At 45.2% G+C, this 20,127-nt stretch overlaps 1 protein-coding gene across 4 annotated transcripts in view; it reads left to right on the plus strand.

Moving 5' to 3' along the window:
• The first annotated feature begins 3,131 nt into the window (after positions 1 to 3,131).
• ets1 (v-ets avian erythroblastosis virus E26 oncogene homolog 1) overlaps positions 3,132 to 20,127 on the plus strand; it is a 37,063-nt gene continuing 20,067 nt past the window's right edge. For 2 of the 4 annotated variants that reach the window (XM_056610536.1, XM_056610534.1), the window contains exons 1-3: positions 3,132 to 3,224; positions 4,704 to 4,798; positions 7,596 to 7,746. In XM_056610536.1, the coding sequence (XP_056466511.1) occupies positions 4,730 to 4,798; positions 7,596 to 7,746 (220 nt within the window). In that variant the 5' untranslated portion in view covers positions 3,132 to 3,224; positions 4,704 to 4,729. Of the gene's footprint in view, positions 3,225 to 4,703; positions 4,799 to 7,595; positions 7,747 to 12,736; positions 15,640 to 20,127 lie in introns of those variants that run through there. The other 2 variants (XM_056610535.1, XM_056610537.1) reach the window with 2 other exon arrangements.

Below are 20,127 nucleotides of genomic sequence, written 5' to 3' on the forward strand. Positions count from 1 at the left end.
GGTGGGCGGTGGATTTCCATATTCTTTCACTCTTTCCTTTCTTTTTTCCTCCCCGGTCTTCTTTGCTCTCTCTTGCTCTTCCAAAAAATCTGCAGCAATCAGGACAACGCTAATAAAAGTCCATTAATATCACCTGTCAGAGCTATCTTTGGAGAGTCCAAAATGAGAAACCGGCCTGTTCCCGGGGTATTGAGATGTTCTAATGAAGCGGAGAGGGGGTGGGGATTTGATGGTCATCCAAAGGACTCCACAGACCATATAAGCTTTAGTCCAATGTCTATGGTCTATAGTCCATAGTCCAAAGTCCAGAGACCAGAGGTCACTGACCCTAGTACATTGGTCATAGTCCATAGGTCATAGTACAGAGGTCACTGTCAATATTCAATTGCTCATAGTATATAATCCATTGGTCAGAGTCCATTGGGCATATTTCATAGGTCTTAGTTCATAGGTCATTAGCCCATGGTTGATAGGCAATGGTCTATAGTCCATATTCATACTTTATAGTCAATGGATTATAGTCCATAGTCTGAGGTTGAGACTGCACAATACCTTTTGAAACAGCCCATGCATTTAAATATATTGGAAATTACTGTATCTATGAAGTACACTAGACTCTAACACATTGTCATTTTTACAAGGCATTTTACAATTAATCAAGTTTGAAATCCCAGGGAAAGCATTTATTTGGTTTAATGTAAGATTGACACCAACAAGTAACAAATACATGAAAATAAGATCATTCAGAGAAAGATTAGTCACATCCCAATTGCCTTTAAGATGGATTACCTGCACAATGTAATGCAGTTTACTGCACACAGACCTTCAAATACATTAAGCATCGTCATAATTATTATTAAATGGTCCAACAAGCTTCTTTGTGAATAAATATAAAATATAAGCGACAATGGAGCTTATGGAAAATGCAGTTTATTTGTCATGAATTGTCATTGAACTTTAAAAAATATGAAGCTGACTAAGCTAGGATGACTTAGCCTAATAGATATAAATAAATAATTAAATCAAATGGATTTGGTACTATCCCCACTTTGACAATATCTATCTTATTTATGATCCCTTGTGTATAACATTCTCAAACAAAATACATATTAAACATTCAAAGTCCAGATTTGGATTCCCCATCTTCTGGTGCTACAGACTACAGAGCTACTGTGGAGGAGTACACTCTGAGAAGGTGATGATGGAAACCATGAAACTCCAGCAGGGCCTTGACATATGGATGGGCTCGCCTGTGGCTGATGGCACGATCTTCCCCGGCAGTTTAATGCGAAACATGAGCGCAACCAAGCCGTAGAAAGAGCCCCTGAGCAGAAAAAGGTGGTACTATGGCAGGGGAGGGGGGTAAGGGGCGCGGGACAATGTGATGATAGTGGCTTCATGCGGAGCGGCGGTGGATCTGCCTTTGAACTGGCGGGCCGGCTAATTGAAACAGCATTGTTGGGGCACCGGCCCGTGATCTGGATCGCATTCATCCCCACTTTATTCAATTTTGACCGGCAGGGGCACGTCCAGGGCCTTTTATGGTCGGCACGGTCATAAGTCATACCCTCCCCTTTGCCCTTTGACGTGTTGCCTGGCTGTGTCCCTCGGGGCCCCATAGGTAGCACCAGAGAACCCCTCTGTGAGGCTTCAGACGGTGTGTTGAGAAGACGCAGGCGGCCTGACCCTGTCTGTCTGAGCTTCTCAAGGTACTTCTTCACGCCTTTCAACTTGGACTTCTATGTCTCCCCCCCCCCCCCCCATCCCACACCCACACACACCCCTTCTCAGGCACTTGACACACCTGCATACACCCACACACACACCCCCCCACACACACACACACACACACACACACACACACACACACACACACACACACACACACACACACACACACACACACACACACACACACACACACACACACACACACACACACACACACACACACACACACACACACGTGGGCTGGCACGCACAAGATTTACGCTTAAAAGATCCACGGCTGACAGAGAGTTTGAACCGTGCACTTTCTAATTTAAACAAACGCAGCGGCAAGGTCACAGAATTATCATGGAGCCACAAGGTGTTTCAGACGGCTCGCAAGTGTTGAGATTTCCACTACAGCACGAGAGAGGAGGGCCAGAGAGAAAGAAAAGAAAAGTGAGGGAGGGAGAAAGAGAGAGAGAAAACGAGAGGATAGAGACGAAGATCAAACAAATAAGAAGAATAAAGCGTTACGAAAATAGAACGACAAATATATGAGGAATAGGAGATTTGAGATGGAGGGGATTGCTGTTGCGTAAAACTTTTTTTATCGTGTTGCGAAATGAAAATCAATGAATAAGTAAATGACCAAATAGTTCGCATATCTGAACTGCATATCACTCCCTCCAATGGCACACGTCTATCTGCTAGGTGTAAATCTGTTGACTCACTGGGTGAAACCTCCTCTCATTTCACACATGAGTCACAGACCTTCGCCCAGACCCAAATCAGTTAACCCCTGACATGGGGGAGGCGAGGTACAGGTGCATGGGGTATTGGGGGGAAACTGATTTGAAATAAACATCTCTACAGGCTGTAGCCACAAAACACTGGGTCTGGGTTGAAATAAAGTTTGCTTTGCTACAGTGGTCTCACTGTTTGGTAGAACAGTTAGTGGAGGCTTGCAACAATAGAAGGTTATTGTACATGTTCAGCATGGGGAATTTCATAAAAGTCCCCAGACACAACCAGAAACACATGTAGCCATGCCAGTGCACAAACACTACTTTTATTTCTAAATTCAATCAAAGGAAGTTCATTCATTTTTGGGGGTTGTACATATGGGAATCCCTAAAGGAGCAGGATCATAAGACTTATTATTGAACCACATTAACTGATAGTATGTTCCGAAGGTGCAGGCTACCAAAAATAATAGACCAATGATTAACCAAACTCACTCGTTTTAAAGCCTATTCATTATTTCACACCTGCAGGGAGAAAGGGGGATTTAACCTACAGAGGTCCATAGACAATCCGTAGGCACGGATTTAAAAAACACCTCGAAATTCAAATGGATCGCCGTAATAACGAGGGAGGGACTAAAAGTGTGCATGCGATTCCTTCCTCTTTGGACTCGCTGCAAGCCAGGTACACAGCATCATTACCGACCACCGTTCAGCTGTCACACGCATCAAGAGAGCGCGTTCAGTTTGCAGGAAAACTTCTCAGAGTTGGTAAGTTCAAAGTTTTTTGTGTCCACTTAGGAATCGTACGTTAATACTGTATGACAAGAACATCAGGTGTTGTCGTAACTTATGGTCCTGCGGCGTCTCTCATCAAACATTTGGGGCTTTGAAGTTTTGACTGAGGTTTCACTGGCTTCCCGACAGGAATTCTCTCAAGGCTTGACGCACATTCCGCTACCTGTTTAAAATGTGTTTTATGTTGTATAGCAATGTCAAATAAAAAAAAAGTATGTATTTAACGTAACTTTTTCTCATTTGGTGTATATTATTGAACATGTTAGCAATAAACAAATACAAATGTAATGTGAAATATGTTGTAACACGCAACATGTTAACGTTTTATTTCGATTATTGAGTGTCATTCATATTTTGATATTAATCAATGACAGGATTGACTATGGTAAGCCAATCGACTCACCATACTATAGTGAGACGTCAATTTATTTTTTAAGTCATTCAATCTTTTCTTTGGTTGCCATTGATGCACATCACATTTTTGCAGTTCAAGGAATCGGAATCCTTAATGTGTTAAGATGATGAGCATCTGCAGGCATTGAACGCCACTATATCTTCTATCCTCTGAATTACCAGCTGCTACGCACCACGGCTGCGCTAAATTGCTTAGCATATGAATATGAATAAGAGACAAATTAATATGCAACTTGTCACTGCCCACATATGCCACTGCTTCGTTCTCTCAATAATCTCCCAGCTCCGTTCTCCCGTCTCTTGAAGCTGTTGCGAGTAAACAATGCTAAGAGATACGCAAAGTGAGTGGGAGGGGAGGAAGAGGAGGAGGAGGAGGAAGGAAGGCAGATGAGAGCTAAGAAGAAACAATATGGCATGAGGAAGAGGGAGGGAGAATGGGCGGGAAAGGAGAACAGGGGAAGCCTGCCCGGGTCTATATGGCTGGTTTAGTTTAGTTTAAAAATACAGATCTCGACAGCACTATTTAAAGAACGCCAAAATGTAATAAAAGCAGGACTGGTCAACCCACGCACACAAGTACGCACACACACACACACACACACACACACACACACACACACACACACACACACACACACACACACACACACACACACACACACACACACACACACACACACACACACACACACACACACACTCACAGACGCACACACAGAGACACACACACGCACACACAGAGACACACACATGCTTATACACACACTCATGTATACACACAAAACCACACACACACACGCACACAGCTGTTACACACATGTCCACACACACACACACACACACACACACACACACACACACACACACACACACACACACACACACACACACACACACACACACACACACACACACACACACACACACACACACACACCGCACACACCCACCTATCGGGGCACAGCAAGTGTAAACAGTGTGTGATAGATTGGGAGCCCGTCGCTGCCATGTCTGTTTATGTGTTGATCCCTTTGACAGGCCCTGCTCCTCAAGTCCCCCCCGCGATGAGTTACTACATGGATTCAGTTTCTGCCTACCCGCATCTTCACCCCTGTGACCGTCTGGGTGCAATGGTAAGACCTCTCTCATAAATTACCACAATGTTACAGGCTGTCCTAGCTACCTAACAGGAGGAGGGTGGTGTGTGTGTGTGTGTGTGTGTGTGTCTGTGTGTGTGTGTGTCTTGTCTTTGTCTGGGTGTGAGTGAGTGTGTGCATGTGTGGAAGGAGGGGAGAGGGGTGGCGGGTGATTCCTCGTCTCTGGATTTCATCCTCTCTCACAGGAACACATTATCAGAACATTTGGCTTGTTAATTTCACACTGTGGAAACTTTTGCAGCACTTTTTTCTTGTGTTCTTTTTCACAATTTCGGTCCAATGTTGGGAAATGGAGCTGTGCAAAAAAAAAAAAAGGGACATTTATGTCTTAGTGAAATAATGCTAGTCTTTCACAACCACACTGTGTGAAAGACATTGGTTATTTCATGACCTCACACAAACCAGCCGAGTCCATTTAGAGTAACGGCGAACAGCATGTCTAACACCCGGCTAGCTGTTGTTTTCTCTCTATGTTCCCTCACCCAAGTCCTCTAACTCGGTCCAAATTGAGAGAGCCCTATGAATATAGAGCCGGGGATGGCGTAGTAGCCTGGAACATTGGGAATCCTGTCAGGTGAGCGCTTGTGAGATGAAGACGGAGAAGAGACGCCCGCAGAAATGCCTCCATTTGTATGCAGAGCGGCAGTGCATTAGGGAGAGAGACTGAGGTTACATGCAAATGGCAACCCCGTGGTTTTCATGGGGAAACACGGAGCAGGCCAGCTGCCCTGCCCCTAATTGGCTCAGGTGGTGGGCATTGCCTTTGAAATTGAGATTAGTGTATACCAGGGCAGACCTGGTCAAAAGGTGAGCCTGGGCCAATCCACTAGCTTCCTCAAATTTACATGAATTAGTGAAGAGGAGGAGGGGTGTGGGTTGGGTGTGGGGGGGGGGGGGGGCGCAGAGATCTGAGTTCTATTTCTCCTTCTCCTTTTTCATGTTTAGGATTGTTGAATCTTTGTGCAATGTCGACTGAGGCTGTGAAATAAATACATGGATCCCCGGAATAAAGTGTTAACAATTTCAATATTTAAAAGGAACTAGACAATCTGCAGAATACGATCCTTTAACAATGACAATGCAATGATGTCATCTCTCTGGGGGTTGTTTAAATACCACATATGACTACGAATTCCAAGGTGTTTTGATTACCAACATAGGCGTATTACAGTAAACCTTCTACTCAGTTCGGTTTATCTACTGTCTTTCACTTCACGGATTACACCTGTTCCTTTGCACTTAAGGACCCACTCCTGTACACGAGTATTCTCCATTTTAACATAAATCCATCAACGGCATACGACATGTCTGCCTAGCTATCAACACAGTCTGCGATAACCCATAAATACTCCATGTGCTTCCCTCCATAACTATCTCACGTCTCCCCCTTGCCGACTGGACTGATAGCGGATGGCGACGGCCAAGGCAAACCCCCGAAAACCCCATAAATAGGGCTGCCCCCCCTCCCAGCCCCCACAAACCGCTGGTCATGTCAGCAATCCATAAAGTTGTCTGGCTACTGATAAAAGTGGCAAGGCATTAACACAGGCCCTCTTATCAGTTTAGCAGTCCGTCTGTTAAGAGAGTCCGTTAATCAGTCAGCCCAGCCGCAAGCCAGTCAGTCTGTCTGTCTCTTTTGCTTTCTTTTTCACTCTGGGGTATTTAATGGTCAAGCACTCCTTTCTGTATGCTCCCGATGCAAGAGCATTGTTAACTAGTTATATATACCACGTAAACCGATGGTTATGTAAAATCAAGTACAATTCACTTTTCTCTCATTAAACATCCTCGAGAGGTTAAACATGAATGTCTGGCTTTCTGCATGCCCGGTATGGATGAAGTCTATAAATAGCATTCCATATCTCCCTGGGTCATTCACCCAACCGACTTTACTCCAACTCTTTTTTGCTCCCACTTTCATAAACATCTCCCGGTTAGGCATGATTAAAAACATACACCTTAGAGCAGGCCTATTCAACTAGCGGCCCGTGGGCCAAATGCGGCCCCTCTTACTTTTTTTCTGGCCCGCAAGAGGTTGCATGCAAAAAATAAATAAAATAAAGGAGAAACATAGTTGCATGCAAATCAGGTTTCTGTGTGTAGCCGGTGATACTAGCCAGTATCAGTACCCCACAATCAGGAACTGGCATCACTTATTCTGACAATGTGTGGCTCAACCGATACGTGTGAATCTAGCTTTTCTCATATGAATGCCATCAGAACAAGGGCACGTTGCTCCATGACCTCCATGAGAAGCTGCATGAGTGTCTCAGGATGAGCCAAACTAGGCAAACAAGGCAGTGCAATCTTTCTCACTGACTCACTGCCTCAAAATGTCTCATATGTACAGTAGTTCTGTTTTGTGATGATTCAAACAACATTGTTGAATTCTAAATACGTGTCCAAAATCCTTTATAATGATACGATTAAAAGTGAAGAAGGAAGGAATGCGTCCGACAAGTTTATTCCATGTAGTAGTATTATGTATATTAAGTTAACACTACCTTAAGTACGATTTATTTGTAGCGATTCATTCACAAAGTTTTACTCTGTGTGGCCCATGAACCCCCAGTGGTTTTCCTTTTCGGCCCACTCGTTAAGGAGGTTGAATAGCCCTGCCTTAGAGTAACAGAACGAGTCAAATTAAGCTCTGGTGTCATTCCGTGAAAGAAAAAGGGACACTGTCTTTGCATGCACATAAGTGAGTCATGATAATAACACAGGATGTCAATTATTATATTGATCCATTTCTCCCTTACTGTATGTCTCCCAGCAGAGGCAGAGTGGAGGTGTGGCCGCGGGCCTGCAGACCCACTTCCCAGGGGCGGTTCACCCCCAGAAGCCTGGGTGCCCCTCCCAGCCCACCTACCCACAAGATGTCTCCTGCCAGGAGGTGCCCAACGGACACGAGCTCTGCCTCACAGGTACGCCACAGACAGGTGAAGGTGAAGTCTCCTGACTCAGATAATCTTGTGGCTATGGTGTGTCACCCAAACATTAAAGCAGCATTCTCATAATTACCAGATGAGTCACCGCGAAAAAGCCCACTGAGCCTTCTCTGGGATGGGAAACACCTTTTGGGGCACCATGTGGAAAGCATTGTGTTTTTATTTTTTCTTTAGCGGACAAAACATATTTTCCATTCATTGACTGTGAGTAAACAAATGGAATCCCACCCACGTACATCCAGTGTTTCGCTCTGGCCAAAAAAAGGAAAAGAAAATAATGCCTAACACAAATGGGAACAGGCACACATTTTCACCCCTCATTACAGTCTTTACAGCCCACACTGTGCCTTCGTGGCCTGGGTGTTAAGGGTCTGCTGCACCGTGGATGGCCGGTAAGGTTGACCCTCAGGGCAATGCCTTTACCAGATGCCTCGCTATCCCTCTCGCTCTCCTTTGCCCCGTGCTCATCCTCCCTACCTCCTCCCCCGTGCTTTGGGGACACACAACCAAATACCCTGCATTCTTCCTGTTTTAGGTTCCCTGTTTTTCTTATTTTTCGGCCTTCTATAATGTATTTCCCTTGGTTTATTTTAAGCGGGAACATTCCTCCCAGTGCGTTTGCCTGTGTTTGACTACTGCCTCCCCCCGTCCTCAAGAGTGATGGATGCTCGCAGGCTGGGACGCACGCCACAGGGGGGGGCTGGGTGGGGGGGAGGTGGCTGCTGGAGAGGGGAGGAGGGGAAGGGTCCAGCTTTCTTCCGTCACCTCCCCAGGCTGGATGTAGGGGGGCAAGGCCGGGCTCCAAGGGGCGGTCGTCTCTTTCCCAGGCCTGCGGTCGGGTCTCCGGGGAGATGAGGGAGTGCGTGAGGGCGCAGAGCTGTGGGTGATCGTGTGTTTGTGTGTGTTTGTGCGTGTCTCCGTGTATATTGAGTATCCATGTGTGTGTGTGTGTGTGTGTGAGAGAGAGAGAGAGAGAGAGAGAGCCTGGATTTGATGGGATTTGCTGATGTTTGTTGCCAGAGGCACACTCCTAGGGAGCCTCCACTTCATTGGTCCCAGTGCTAAACCATTGACATAAACACTGACGGGTGGAAAAAAATGGCCGAGGGTTGAACTCCAACCACAGACACACATACACAAGCACACACACACACACACGCACGCACGCATGCACACACGCACGCACACATGCTTACACACACACACACACGCACGCACACATGCTTACACACACACACACACACACACACACACACACACACACACACACACACACACACACACACACACACACACACACACACACACACACACACACACACACACACACACACACACCGTCCAAAGAGGCATATTAGGCAAACCAAAAGTCATAGGGCAACCTGTAAACATCAGGTTTGGCAGCATTGTCATATGGTTGCTAGGTTGATGGGTGATGCCACGAAGACTGGTGTGAATCCAGTTAGCAGAGCTGTGAGTATTCTCTAGCACCGCCCAGCCTAACTCTAACACCTCATTAGAGCTTCCTTGACACATTCTCATTTAGGGGGACTCATCATGTACCAATGTGGTCCATGTAGAATCAAATTTTCATGTGCAAAAGTTATATCTGTACTTGAGACACGCAGGGTATGGAAATGTAGTATACTTGCTTTTCATACTGGCAATGTCACACCCACAACGCAACACTAGATTGGAGCTGCAACACTGTAGTAACAATAAGCATATTCAGAAACTCGTACAAGTAGTCTGGTTATAGAGTAGCCACAAGTCGTCATTTTAACTTTACACTTGCTGGGGGTTGAGAGAACATGTGGGTGGTGATGATCCACCCTTTCAAACAGTAATGTATACTAAAAGTGATCATTCAGGTCTGTTTGCCTGCTACTACTAAAGATGTTTCTGGGAACTAAGTATTGAGGTGATCCCCTTTCAAAGTTTCGGCAAACCCCCACCCCTCGAAAAAAGGCTATACAAGTTTTTCTTACTTTGTTAACTGAGGTGCACGTGAAATGAATGTATGTGTGTGTGTGTCTGAGACGGAGAGCAGAGCAGATGGGAGGCGAGGATGTTGTATGTAGAAGGACCATGCTTGGCCCACTGTCACACACACCGCTTCCTGACAACATCCATGCCACGCTGATGTTTACACAAACCTCGCCCCCCCCTCGCCTCATCCCCACGCCCCACACCACAGCCTGCCATGGCCTATTGTCAACCCTGTGTGTGTGTGTGTGTGTGTGTGTGTGTGTGTGTGTGTGTGTGTGTGTGTGTGTGTGTGTGTGTGTGTGTGTGTGTGTGTGTGTGTGTGTGTGTGTGTGTGTGTGTGTGTGTGTGTGTGTGTGTGTGTGTGTGGTTAATAAATATATAAAAAAAAAAAACATCCTCCACACACCATCATATATATGTATATATACACACAGACCACCATTCCCCATTCAGAGTCCCACCATCTTGCATTGATGCACACTCCACATGTTCATTCACTAAATCCAAATGGTGGGCTTCGCCATGTATTGTATTACAGCATCCTCCCATTCATTACAAAGGTGGGTGCACGTGGACACACACACACACACACACACACACACACACACACACACACATAGTCTCTCTCTCCCCTGCTTGCTCGCTCTGTCAGGCACCCGTGGGTTCACTGTACACTTAAACATGCACTCCCGTTTAGCACAGGCCAACACAGCTGTGATCTGGCACCCAGGGACCGTTGGCCTGCGCTTTATTTGATTTGACAGCTGGACAGTTGCAGAGAGAGAGAGAGAGAGAGAGAGAGAGAGAGAGAGAGAGAGAGAGAGAGAGAGAGAGAGAGAGAGAGAGAGAGAGAGAGAGAGAGAGAGAGAGAGAGAGAGAGAGAGAGAGAGAGAGAGGAGAGAGAGAGAGAGAGAGAGAGAGAGAGAGAGAGAGAGAGAGAGAGAGAGAGAGAGAGAGAGAGAGAGAGAGAGAGAGAGAGAGAGAGAGAGAGAGAGAGAGAGAGAGAGAGAGAGAGAGAGAGAGAGAGAGACGAAGGAGGGAATGGTCACAGGCCTGGGACGCTGGCTGGTGGGAGGAGAGAAAAGTGGGAGGGGATTTGATGTTATGGAGCTGGTTTAGGAGGAGGAGGAGGAGGAGGAGGAGGGGGGGGGGGGTTTGCCTGTGATAAAGGGCACGTCCTCTCGGGCGCAGGCAATTTTTTTTCCCTTCTATTTCTAAAAGTAAACAGGCCGCCTGCGGGGGTCTGGGGGGTTATGGGAAAGGAGGAAACAGTGATGCTAATCAGGACGCTCCACACTTCCCCCTCCAACAATAAAACAAAACAAGTAGGGAGAGACGGAAAAGCTACAGACAATTCTGGAGGCAGGGGGCTACGCCACGGCGGGCCCCCCCCCCCACCCCACCACTCGTTAATGCCCCCAAACTGGGACCACTCGTTTGGACGTCCCAGCAGTGTATGGAGTTCAGCCTATTCGTCAATTGTCAGGAGGAGAACAAACAGTAATAATAACTTGAGTGTTTTCATGACCTTATGATGTTCTTTTTGTTTAAATGTTGTAATCATTCTTTCGTCATGGTGGGAGTGGTTTTGAGTCACTTCTGAATGTCACCCCACGGTGATTGGCACAGCCATGGGATCCGAGTCTGATTAACCAACTAAATATGACCATCACATTTCAACAAGTATGACATTACCTAAAAACACTTTTATTATTAATAATACACCATGGGGTATTAACCATATATTCCTCTGTGATTCCCTAGGCAAGGGAGTGTTTTTTTTTTTACTTGAATAAAAGAATGCAATCATCTTGTCTATAGGGGGCATCATCGCCACGATGATGCCCCACTATTGTAATTCAAGGAAGTGATAAGACGGAAGCACCACTTGTACTCGATGACAAATTGCACAGCACTTTGGTTACAGGACATGCTGTCCCTAATCGCACGCTGTCCGTAAGCGTTGATGAGGCAAGCCATGCCAGTTCATTGGGGAAGGTGGAGCTTTAACCGTTCCACGCTACCTGCTATTGTTTTAATGTTTACACTCGTTGAGTAATATCTCCTCACTTTTGACAGTGAGTCAGCCAGTTTACTCTAAATAATTAACAATGCATCCAAGGCATGTAATATAACCACAAGACAATGTTTTAAGTTGGCATGGAGAAAAATAAATGTATGCATTAATGGATATAATCTATAGATACTGTTGAACAGAGCACTGCCATTAAAATAATGGGAACTGTTTTCCCCTCCCCAAGGTTTGTTTTACTGGATTTTACTACAGTAAACTGTAACTCATACCTCAAACATGTATTCTGAGGAACAAATGAAAACATAAGGCTGGCTATTTTATGACGGCAAGGTTTTTTTTCTTTCCTTTTAAGCTTTTTGGGTAGTGCCTCTTCATCTGTGAGCTCTTTAGCCTCTGAGAGAGGGAGAGGGAGAGAGGGAGGGGGGAGGGAGAGAGGAAGGGAGAGAGGGAGAGAGGGAGGGAGGGAGGCAGGGCAAGGAGACAGGAGGGAGGTCTGGGAGGTAGAGTAACTCAGAGGGGGTGGGGATAATTTAATTATCTGCACAATGGAGTGACGGGGGGGCACGTGGTGCCACTAATGGAAGAAGAGATGTCCTTTTTGCGAAGCTAATTGTTCAGAAAAGAGCTGTGCCTTTGTTCAGGGAGGCCTTACTGCTAACCCAGGGCACTTAACCGTATGCACACTGTCGGCCGCGCGCACATACGGTAAAGCGCGCACGCACATACATTGAGGGATAAACGGGCGTGAACGTGCACACAGAAACCCAGAAATTCATATACCCACAGACACACACACACACACACACACACACACACACACACACACACACACACACACACACACACACACACACACACACACACACACACACACACACACACACACACACACTCACACTCACACACACACTGCAAGAGTCCCGGCTAAGCCTGTGATCTCAGCAGGAGTGTATATGTAGCCTGTGGCATGGTTTGACACAGCAGCCTCTACAGAGCTATGACTGAGCTGTTAGACAGAGGCCACAAGGACCCCACTGTTTTACTGTCTCAATGTCTACTATGTGGTTGTGTGTTTCTGTGAGAAAGTTCTGTAGGTGTATTGGATAGATTAACACGTTTGTTTTGCTGTTGATAAGTCTAAATTGCAATCCTTTTGTACACTTTTTTCTTTAAACAGTCTAGCTGTCTAGCGGGGCTATTATAAAACACGCCTAAACCCATTCTTTTTTTCTATTCAAACTGTCAAAAAAACCTTTTGTCACAGATTGTTTTGAGGGAAGCACTGTTAACACCAACAGATAACACCATCGAACAGCTGTAGGGATGTCTTTATGGAAAATAAATTGTCAGTTGACATAGCAGGTGTAATGCTTACATCTGTGGATTATGGCTAAGCAGACATAACAGATGTGCCAGAAAGAGAGAAAAAAACTGACAAACAAGAGATAGATAGAGAAAGTGAGAGAGAGAGAGAGAGAAATGGAGAGCAAAATAAACCCTTTAGATATGGGTGCTCAATGGTAGGGCTAATGTGTGAAGCCAGCTAACTGTCAAAACCATGGCAACAGCATATGCCAGGTGAGGCAAAGACATGAGGAACTGAATCTCACATGTTGCCTGAAAGGGGTCATTGCTGCTGGAACAGACTTGTACAACATAGGGGCTTTTCTGTTATAAGAAACACTCGAAAATCCATTGTCCAAAAAAGGAAAAGTCAGTTTGATCTGGAACAATCGTTTTTATTGTGTTTTCTGCCATACAAAACTTTGAGAATAGACGTTAGTACCACGATTGAACTCAAGATATATATTGTTTGAATTATCTGCCTTCATGAAAGGCCAAAGCAAAGAATGCATTCATGCATGCACAACTAGTACTGAGATGTCTGGCAAATGTTAGAGGATATTATCTTCCTATGGAATTCTGACCCAAAGCCTTTTCTCAAAGAGCTGTTTACATCATTATGATATGTTATCAAGGCATCTACAAGCTCCTAACTGAGAGATGCAACAAAAATATGGGCCTACATTCGGAAGCCGCATACAGTTATATGGGTTTTACGCCCAGAAATCACTGTGAGTGTGAAACCCCAAGTATTTAAAGTGCCGTCCCCGTGGACTGCCAGTACTGGACATTAGTCAGCAACACCATTTAACGCCTAATGACCACCCCCAGGGCAACAAAGAGCCTGGGCTGTCCTCTCTGGAACAGCTATACAGCAGTACTTCATTAACACACAACAAAGAGGGCCAGTGAGAGGGTGAGGGAGAGGCTGACTGACAGACTTACGGACAGAGATAGACTCAGGGACGGCTCAAACAACAGCCCTTCACTTCTTCTACTTCCATTAGCCAGTCTGTCCGTCTGTGTCTGTCTGTGTCTGTCTGTGTGTCTGTCTGTCTGACAAACACACAGTACAGTGCAGCCCCCCATCAACCACAGCACCCACCCGCACTCTCCTTGCAGAATCTTCCTCCGATGCCCCAATCTAGACAGTGAAACCCGAGCACGGCTGCTAATGGAGCCGCGGCATGGCTGCTGGTTTGGAGATCCATACGTGATCAATATCCCATGCTTCCAGGCCTCCATCCAGACGTCCCGCTTGGAAGTACATGCGCACATGCACAAGTATCTTACAGACTTAACAGAGACATGAACCGTATTGACTTTCCCTAACCGGGTTACTTTGAATGGAGGTGGGGCCATGGAAAAAAAAAATAACATCAACAATGTGGTTTTTCATTTATGGTTATTCCCTTTTAGACATTAGAATATGCAGTGATAGTGTAAAATAAAATCTAGGCTATATCATGTGTGCTGATTATTCCTGCGACACTACATTAGAGCAAGACCCAAAGTCTAAACAAGGCAAGACAGAAGGAGCATATATGAACAGCCTGTTAGACCATGGGCATATTGAATTACGATTGATTTGGGTAGGGTGACAGAAATCATTATTGGTTTTGTGAATACATTGTATATGCCAATGTACCTGCAAGGTAGTTATGTGGGGCAGAAGACATTCAGTATTTTATTGATCAGTATAAGCCAGGCTGAACAGGAAATACTTGGGAGGTGTTTATTGGGCAGACTTGCAAGTTACGAGCACGCGTAGACATGCTGAATTGGACACAGACGACCCCCCTTTAGCTGCGAAGGATTATTTCTCTTAACCAAAGAACAAGCACACCAAATCAAAGCAATGCATTCGAGATCGTTGGATGTTGTATGCGGTTTTATTTCGTTCAGTGCGAGAGGATGGTCCCATTTGAATACGAATATTTCAAACATTGTTGTACCATCATTTATCTAAAATAAAATAAATATAAAATAGCCTAATTCTAGGGAAGAATGAGATGATCGTCTCTGATGACGTTTAGGCACACGCTCAGTGGTTCTTCTCTCAGGGGCAAGGGGAGGTAATTGAATTGTGAATCACTCGCGGGTCCGTAACGCCGCCCCTGTGATGTCGTACTACAGCGAAAGGAACAGCCTCCTCCCAGAGCTCAGAAACGCCCAAACCAACATAAGGAAGAAATGAGTGCCTGAGAGAGAAAGAAAGGGGACAGGGAGAGCGTGTGCTTGTAACCGGGAGACAGATCCATTGAAGTTCAGTTGTTCGCGATAGTGTTGCATTCCGGGGGGTAAAGAACCAGTGAGAGAGAAGAGAGAACAGAGCAGTTTCAGTTATTGGGCGATAAAGGACAACGTTTCTCTCAGATTGTTTTGGAGACATCCACATAACAATACAGGGACGCGGCGTTATTACCCTGATCTGATGGTCATGACGGCAGCTGTCGATATGAAACCGACATTAACTATCATAAAGACTGAAAAAATGGACGGTAAGTCTCATCCAACCAGAGTAATAGGGCTAGATACTTCTGTTTATTTTTCATTGTATTGCTTCTAACCGGCCGCTCCTCTAACTTTATAGTTGACTGTTACCGCTTGATTGTATGACTTCATGTTGGTTGGGACGTTCAGATGCGAACAGCCTACTTAACGTCCTTATTAAATTGCTGTCATAAGACCCGCACGCATGACTTGAGTAAATGTTAATATCCTAGACTGACTTTGCCCGAATGCATTGTGTGATGGCATTACTGATATCGATTATTTTAATTGCAATTATGGGTCGGCTTAGCTCAGGAGGTAGAGCAGTTGTGTTGAAACCGAAAGGTTGGTAGTTCGATCCTAGCTGAGTATTGATGTGTCCCTGAGCAAGAAACTTAACACAAACTGCTCCTGACGAGCTCATGATGAGCCTTGCATGGTTGACTCTGCCATGTGTGTGAATGATTGTATTAACCGATGTAAGGGCAGGGTTAGGGAGTGCAACATAAATGCATCGTGAACATTTGGATAAATGAAATAACTTTACTAAGTTTACTTCAACAGTTGCCATGATTCATAACATGAACAAATAATGTGCTATGCAAGTGTTTTTTATAGCCTAATATAAAGTAAGACATGACAAACATTAACTGATGTCATTGCATGTTATGCAAAATTAATATTTTCTTTTGGGTACACACACACACACACACACACACACACACACACACACACACACACACACACACACACACACACACACACACACACACACACACACACACTTCCTCTCCTTGTGCGGTGGTGTCGGCAGGGTTTTAAGTGGGCGGGTAGGCAGGTCAAGGTGATGAGTCTGCAGTGCTGATGCTTGCCCCTGCTGCCTGGGACCCTTTGAGGGCTACAGGGATAGTCCAATGGCATGGAGATGAATATCCATTCATTTTTTGTCTATTATAAGTTAACATATATTCATATCCCTCCTTTTATCTCTCTCATTACTCTAAATACCACTGGGCCCACACACTTGCATCTCTGATTGTGTTTGGGCAGCTGGTGGCAAAACATGAATATGTCAATGCTTTTAATAGGCCTACACTTAACAGACTCATATAACCCTTTGTCCTTTGACAATCCCTGGTTGTGAAAGAACAAGCGAGTACAACTATAAAAGTTCCATTAAAAATTGCTGATTACTGTAGAATGGATTGCCATCTTGCAAAACGTCTTTGGCTCATGTTTTGTGTTCTTGGGTCACGCAGCGATTGGCAAGAAAAATTTCACATGATTAAAACAAACATGCTTTTCTTATTGCTCCTATAGAGATATAGGGGCTGATGAACGGAGTCAATTTTGGACTACACAATATCCTAGTCATGCAAAGCATAACATTGAAGCGGGTTGGCTACTCTTTGCTGTACTATCTACTGAAGCGGTTAAGGGGCTCTGGTCCCAGAATGCATTTGATAACGTCTTGGTTGTGAAAGCAGCCCTACTCCCTCTAGACGGGGCTACTTGGCTTTACAGCAAACATGCAGCTTGAGAATGGTGGGATACCGGTGCCAGGAGGCTCCAGTAGTCAGTTTTCAGTCATTCAAACTATTGTTTGCTTTTCTTTGCGTGGGGGTGACAAAGGCTAGTGTAGTTAGTGTCGACTTACCAAAGTCTTTATTCTCTCTCCAACTGAGGTTATTCCTGTTAAAACACTTGCACACCATCCAGTTCAGAGGTGACACCAAAACATGGCTCCTAACATTCCAGGCGTGAATTGAGTTATTTTTTTGTTGCATTTTACAGTCTCTCACACACACACACACACACACACACACACACACACACACACACACACACACACACACACACACACACACACACACACACACACACACACACACACATTCTCCCTTCCACACGTTATCAATCTCCCATGCTACATGTCATGGAAGACTATAGTACATTAGGTGAGATGCTGCAGTAAAAACACCCTCTTCACTGAAGCCAGTGATTAGGAAGATGTCCCCATGAGTTGCTTAAGCAGCCTATCAATGACGGTTCTCTTTACTTTAGTGGCTTATTGGGATAGTTGGAATGAAAAAACTAATCTAACTGTCTATCAATCTAGTGCTGCAGTAGCTCCTTCTGTTTTTCTTTTTACAATGCTTTCCTCTGCCCAAGGTTTTCCTGTTTTTCGATTAATTTCACTTTTGTTAGGGCCAAAGGTCAGAGTTGAGTGACTGACAGGAATGCTAGTGAGCATACTTTGCTGGGGTGGACTAAGACAAGCAAGGAGTCAGCGAGAGGGTGAAGATGAGGGGGAGGTTGACTTTCATCTGATTAAAATACACTTTTGCTTTCATAACTGGCATACCTGAGGCCTTAGCCAAGAACCCTTGCATGGCACCCACCCGCACACTGCACCCTCTCCTCATGACGCTCCAAGCACTCAGTTGCAGTGGTGGTCCTAAGTTGGCAGGTTATTGCAAGGTGTAGCTTCTCAAAGTTTCTATCAGGTCCAGGGTTGTTGCATACGCTTAAGCTTTTGGCTCTGGTTTGATGTGTCAGCACCCCCCCCCCACCCAATCCCGTAACACCATGTAATGTATGCCAGTGTTTGAGTGTACATGGCTGCCCCAGCAGCTGTGCAAACAACATCCAAGCTAGCCTGCCTCTTGTGATGTGTGGCTGATGGGCTGGTCACCCAAACAGTTCTGTGTTTGGGTTTTTCATATGATGTGTGACCTCGGTTGAATCGAGAACGTTGCAGTTCTCTAAAACTTGACTCTTGTTCAGCCGAGGCTGTGAAATGCCCAGATCCATCTATCATGTATATGGTGTCTTCTCTTGACTTGTGTGAATGTTTGGTAGTAACCCAGAGGGCAATGCCCGTTTTCTCAATGGATTCCACAGTGACACACATCTTCACTTCGGGCCGGCGGTTCTTCTGGGTGTAACGGCGCCAAAGTAGAATTTGAGGTCTGTGCGTGTCCACAATGACCTTGCCTTGTCTTCTCCTGGGCTACTTGATGATGTCACGCTGTCACTTCAAATGGGTTATCTGATCCTTACCAGCCAGCGGAAATTTCATTCACTTTACCGCATTCATTCATTCATTCATTCATTCATTCACACTATTACCATGGGATGGATGAGCGGAAAGGCACTTTGTTCCCTGGGTCCTCTTCTGGATGCCTCTCCGGTGACTACACGCCTTCATGCTGCCTCGCAGAGCGGCGTCATAAAACGAGGCGTGTAAGCACCAGATACAATGGTGTGCCTAATGGTAAACATATGGAGCAGGAGAGCTTTGAGGTGTGGCCCATGTGATGCTCTTTTCAGCTCCAACTGTTTTAAGAGAAAAAGTACTTGAATGGAAAACAACCCTTCATGAATTGAAAAGGAAATGTAGGATTTTGTGTGGGATTGATTATCATATATTTTTGTATGTTAAATAGGAGCAATCTGAAGAGGACTATTTTAATTTATTTAATGTTTTGCTCTTAGAAGTTTCTTATTGATAAGGAACAGCAAACAATCGCAGTTAAAGGGGAAACAAAAAGTAATCCACGGTTCGCCAAACATCCATCTCTACTTTATCTCTTAAGTAGACGCGTCCTAAAACATTTACCCCACTCACTATTTCCAGACTAATATTTCATTCTAGCCCTTTTTTATCCACTCTTTCCCTCCTTTATATCCTGTCTTTTGTATTTTTAGCCCAGTCTGTTCTCCTCCCGTCAACCTTGATCCTTGATGCGGTCTCTTCCTGATGCGTGTAGTTTTTGATCAACATAACTCACTCCCTGCTTGTAATCAATGAGTCACGAGAGCAGGCGTCTGCTACCTCTACCACGCGCCACTGGCTGTCTTGGGCTTTCTCTCCCAATGACTGCCCAGGCCGCTGAACTCATTTATTCTTCCTCCCACTCAGAACCTCCCGCCCTAATTCTCCCCATGTTCTGTCCGTCGTTGAGTCCGAAACACGCGCCACGCTGCTTTGAAACGTCTCTATAGCCCCCGATGCAGATTAGCCCCTGCCTGCATGGTGTGCAGCACAATTACTATTTTAGTCAGTTTGTTTTGGTGGTTGCTAATGTTTTACGGTTCCACATGTGGTGACAGAGCTCTCTAATCTTGGGAAGAAATAAATGGATGGAAACATCTAAGACATCACATACGTTTCCATAACTTTTAGGATGATTAACAATGGCTGTTCCACCTTGTTCTGGTGGGATCATCCATGGTCCTTCTGCGACGGGAGCCATGCAAGGCCTCTTCCTTTTTCTGCAGCTGCTGCTGCTGCAGTCTTTACGATCAACATGTATCATATCTTAATGCTACTTTCATGATGAGTTGATACAAAACCACTTCCATAGCCTGTGTACATATCTCAAATCCTGTCACATCTAAATTGAGATACCTGGTGGATTGTCTTCCCAGGGCGAAGAACAAGGGAAGAATGGTCTTCTGAGCTCGAGGAGGGAGGCTCTAGCATGTTGATA

Source organism: Gadus chalcogrammus, chromosome 16, assembly GCF_026213295.1.
Source record: "Gadus chalcogrammus isolate NIFS_2021 chromosome 16, NIFS_Gcha_1.0, whole genome shotgun sequence".
Lineage (NCBI taxonomy): Eukaryota > Metazoa > Chordata > Actinopteri > Gadiformes > Gadidae > Gadus > Gadus chalcogrammus.